General features: G+C 39.4%; 1 protein-coding gene across 3 annotated transcripts in view; it reads right to left on the minus strand.

Annotated features, from left to right (window-relative positions):
• Window positions 1-1400: 1400 nt before the first annotated feature.
• Window positions 1401-5000, minus strand: part of LOC135708712 (TWiK family of potassium channels protein 7) — a 287460-nt gene continuing 283860 nt past the window's right edge. For all 3 annotated transcript variants that reach the window (XM_065230819.1, XM_065230828.1, XM_065230835.1), the window contains 2 exons: window positions 2383-3053; window positions 1401-1855 (listed from right to left, as the gene is read on the minus strand). In XM_065230819.1, coding sequence (XP_065086891.1) covers window positions 2444-3053 — 610 coding nt within the window. In that variant the 3' untranslated portion in view covers window positions 1401-1855; window positions 2383-2443. The remainder of the gene's footprint in view (window positions 1856-2382; window positions 3054-5000) is intronic.

A 5000-nucleotide genomic window follows, 5' to 3' on the forward strand; every position in this document is an offset into this window, starting at 1 on the left:
TTTAATTGATTTTAGTTCTATGTACACAAGGGTGAAGGAGTGTTTGTCAAAACTATCATTTCAACCAAAATCCCCATATAAACTTTAAACTAAAAGCACCATCTCGTGTTGCATCCGCATGAGCTGAGGCTTTCAGAGAATGGTTTTTCTCACCTAATGGAACTAATCTGCAGCGTGGGCTATTCAAAAACATTATGTAAAAATGCTTCCATATAAAGTTGGGCACAAGTACCTGCATGTATAAAATAGAACCCAATTAGTGAGCCTTAGCCTCTTGTCCAGTAGCTCCTGTCTCTCCTCGGAGCAGGGGCACGAGTACTTAACCATATGGTCGGGTAATCAACCTCGTTGGAACTGTAGTCGTACACTGGCAGCTAGGCCGGGCTTACTACTTCTAGAAATTCGGGATATAGAGTACATACCGAAAAGGAGCGGATAAACGACGAAGAGTGGAGATTTGGAAGGAAAAACGATTGGAGGAAGTAACAAGAAAAGTTAGAAGATCTCCTAAGCAATGTTTCTCATAAATATGTTTTATAATTATATACTGGAGCTCGGAGCCATGGAATCCTTGAGGACATTTGAGTCTTACTAATAATCAGATTAAAAAAACAATTTTCTGTAATTTTTATCACTTAAAAAATCAGTATCTAGACCAGAACCAGCGCACAGAATGAGATTTGACAATAGTTTTCCGAACACTGATAGGGAGATATGACTATAAATTAAAAATGTGATTGTCTGGTAAACCATCTAAGATAAAATGTTCATCACTGTTCGGTTAAGTGTAATTCTATGGTATTTAAGCCATAGATCTCCTCCAGCCATGCTTTTAGAGACCAAAAAAGTGCTAAGTCATGGAACAAGTTCGTTGGATGACTCACTTGGTTGTAATTTAGCCAAGTCAGCCGAGATCAGTCACTCTTACCTTAATCAATTTAGTATTATTGGGGAATCTGAGCAAGGTCATCCGAATAAGTTAACGTAATTTATTAAATAAAATGCCTATTATATTTGGCACGGAGCAGGGAGCGACAATAAACCAGGTAGTGTCCACAAAAAATGCCTCTTTAACACAATTAGTCAATGCCATTATCGTTCATCCACGGTGAGCAGTGAAATTAACGAATTATTATTTCCCGTAGGGCAGGTATGCGTTCATAAAGCGTTCACTCATTCATGATTGGTTGAAAATATCAACCATTTATGCCATGACGACATAAATCAACGGAAAACGGCATGTAGCACACGCCTATATTAAAACTTCAAGCAGCAATTCATAAATTTTCATGTTGACCACATTCTGTATAAACCCGTTTTCATCTCTTGTTTTCATTTTGTTCACTCGGTTTATCGATGGCGATTTTCATTCATTACGATAGAGTATTGCACCATTTATCGATGGCGATTTTCATTCATTACGATAGAGTATTGCACCATTTATTTTTATCACGTCTGAAAACTGAAAATACTGCGAAGAAGAAATTTGTCTATCGTTTTTTTTTTTCGTTTTTGTTATCGAAGCTGTGAAAATCGATGTCACAAATTGATTGCGATTTATTTTAAATAGCCAAATTCTCATCAGATTCCAGCTCTGGTTCTTCTGGTAGTGTGTACACTCCGGTATTTAAGTTGGCTTGTATAGTTTGATTTGCAACGATTGGAGCCGGATGACATTGTTCAGTCATCAGAGATAGGTCTGCAACGTTTTCAAGGACTTCAGGCAGCACCAATTGATTATTCATGGTGATAATTGGAACCAGTTCGTGTCCTAACGAGTGATTATTGCAATCTTTTAGTACGTGTAATTGATTCAGATCGGGCTCCTGGGCAAAGATTAATGATGTTGGCGTACCTGTTGACCGTGAACAGACGATGTTAGAGAGTAATACATACCTTTGGGGACGAACACTGAGTCAAAAAGTTGTACGTAGCTGCAAAGCATTTCTCAGATCACATTCAAAGGGCAAGTTAATTCTGCTGGATATCTTTTACCGTTATAACTACGCAAAAGGTTCAGAACCTGTATTAATTTTGTGGCAAGTCCAGGAAAATTGAGAATATCTTCAACTCTAAACTTTCCTCGCCCGGTTCAGGGATTGATCTTACTGTCTTGTATTTTTTTCTGGAAATTACATTTGATTTTATGATAGCCTTAATAAGTTATATCAACCTCACTTTGAATATAGCTTATAAATCTGGAGGATTAGATAGCTTACTTGATTTTCTTTTTCCTTATTTATACATGGTACCGTTTAAAAATATATGTATTGCTGCACGGATAATTGTTTGACTCAGTGTACTGATTTGGAGGGAACATGTCGCAAACGATAAAAATAGGAAAACAGCTTGCTCACTTATACCGTGGTTCGTTTACTTTACCTGTGATTAATGTTTCCTCGGTGGGATTTCTTTGATACAGATTTGTATTCTTCTCGTAGCGTCAGGAGGCTAGAAAGTCTTTGTGTTCGTCACTTAATTTCAGCTTCTTCTGGATTTCTACGACGTGTTTGAGCCTATGCATGATTTCTTCATGCAACACGTTGAAACACATAGCGGTTAGTGCCATTCCGGACATGATGTAGATCGAACAGAACCACGTGGTCATAGTGGACTCTTTCCGTAGGCCAGGTACCATGTCCCCAAAACCAATCGTTGAGAGACACATGAAGCAAAAATATACTCCATCGATGATAGGCCAGTCCTCGAGTTTGTAGAGTGCAAATGCCCCGAAAGCTATGTAAATGGACATCATGGCAATGCACAGTAAAATGGGCGCTAATATACTGAGTCCATGCATGGAAGTACGTGATTCGCTATCGGTGCCGTTTATGGAATCAATGTCGCTTATCATTGGTACCTGCTTTTCTGGCGAATGGAGGTTATTGTGCAAGGAACCGGAACGTACGTAATAAGGCTCCTGCAGGGCAATATGCTGGGCTCGCAGCTCCATCTGTTGTCGTTTGCGCTTCATCCGGCGTTCCTTTTCCGCCATACGTTTTTCATCGTAACAGCAGTAGCCACAGTTGGAACATAAACAGCAACAGAATACTCTAGAAAATGATGAAAAAAAAAAATGGTATCAGAGCGCATGGTATTGTTTGAGAGTGAGAAGTATTCGACCTAAATCAATTTCACACATAACGTATTATTTGATTCCTGTCAACATTGAATTGTTTGGATAAGAATACACTCTTCATCTGCTATGTGAGATTCAGTTACCGTTTTAGAACGATAAAATGGCAATCGTTTTGTCATCCGTGATGAGATCATTCGATTCCTTATAGCATGATTTTTTTTTTAAATGTACTGCTTCACAAATTCATTTATTCGGGATTGTGTAAGTACGATACTAAGCTGAAAAATTAGTGCGGGCCAGAGAAATTAACAATATCGGGAATGTTGAGATCATTTACTAAATTAATTCTGGCCTTCCGAATCATAAGGTCCTAGCTACAATGATCAACCCTCTTCATAAATTTTCTTCTTTGTTAATAACTCAGTTGAATTGACATTTGAGGCAACCCATAGCACAGTCAGTAATGGCACAGGTATAAAGCAAGACCAAGCTATGTGCGATTTTCGGTTCGGTCTAGGAATTTTTCGTGATGGAAAATTTATCGACTCCCCTGGGCATAGAGTATGGCTGAAATTGCCACACAATTATTCAGATGCAAAAAATGGTACAAACTTAGTAAGCTCTTAACTACCAACTGAGGAAGTGCTCTTAGAACCCTAAGTTGAAAGCCGGGATAAAGTCTCAGTAGATACATAGTAAAGCCAAAAGAATAAGAAGAATCATAAGGGCTTAACTGAAATGATCGATTATCTTCACAAATTTTCGCTTTTGTTAATAACTTTGCTGTATTAACATTTGGGGCCTCCGATAGCTCAGTCGATAATGGCGCAGGTGGCCATGGCCACGCAGGAGGCTGCTGGGCTCCATTCCCGGACCAGTCTTCAAGATGGAAAATGTCTCGACTCCCTTGGGCATAGAGTATGATTGTACTTGCCAATAATACATTAATAGAATAATAATGAAATAGAGCCAAAGAAGAAGAAGGATTATCATTCCTTTGTGCGTTTTCTGTTTCTGTTGCTAGCCAATATAACCTTTTTCAGCATTGTATTGTAACAATGATTTGGAAAAGTGTTTCAGTTAACTGTAATAGATCATCGCAGTTAGGCCTTTATTATTCTGAACGCTAAACTTATAAAATTCTTGTTCTCATAAAGGATGATAGAGCTCTTCTTTATTTATCTATGTGCCTTTATTCAATATGACTGGAAAACACGCCAACTGATCAGGCTTTTCATTCTCCGATTTACATGAAACTTTGACTCAAGCCTCATTTTTGCAAATGGTGTATTCGATATATTTAAAAAAAATCATTCACATTTGAAGGAGGAGAAGGAGGAGTGGAAGAAGAAGGATAAGCCCGGGCATTGTAGAAAGAAAAGTAAGTGTGATGCTTTTATTGTTGAGGTGAAGGGTGGAATGACATACGCTGTACTCCTCCGGAAGGAGGACGTGGAGTTCAAGGAACTAGGGGAGAGCGTGGTGAAAACCAGGTGCACCAAGAAAGGCGAAATACTCTTCGAGCTGAAGAAGGACCTTTCGATTAAGAGCTCAGGCTTTAAGGAGGTGGTCGAAGAGTCTCTTGGTGAGGAGGCAAACGTAACAGAAGCTGAGTTGATAATTGCACTGAAGGTACATTGCTATCTGGGAGATGTACCGATGACAATCCGGAAGAGAAAGGCGTACGGTGGCACGCAAACAGTGGCGATACGACTTTCTATGGCTGCAGCCAACAGGCAAAGTAAAAGTAGTGTGGTCAGTGTGCTTGATGAAAGCTACTCCTCGGGTTATCATGAAAATAGAGAGATGCCTTAAGTGCGTGGGCTTCGGTCACCAGGCGAGAAACTGCAAAGGCCAGCCAGATCAAAACTGTGGAGAAAATGGGGGGAGAATGGTCACATCGTAAGAGACTGCACGAACT

The sequence above is a fragment of the Ochlerotatus camptorhynchus genome, unplaced genomic scaffold (genome assembly GCF_037179485.1).
Source record: "Ochlerotatus camptorhynchus isolate MF236.1 unplaced genomic scaffold, CSIRO-AGI_Acam_v1.1 ptg000032l, whole genome shotgun sequence".
NCBI classification, from domain to species: domain Eukaryota; kingdom Metazoa; phylum Arthropoda; class Insecta; order Diptera; family Culicidae; genus Ochlerotatus; species Ochlerotatus camptorhynchus.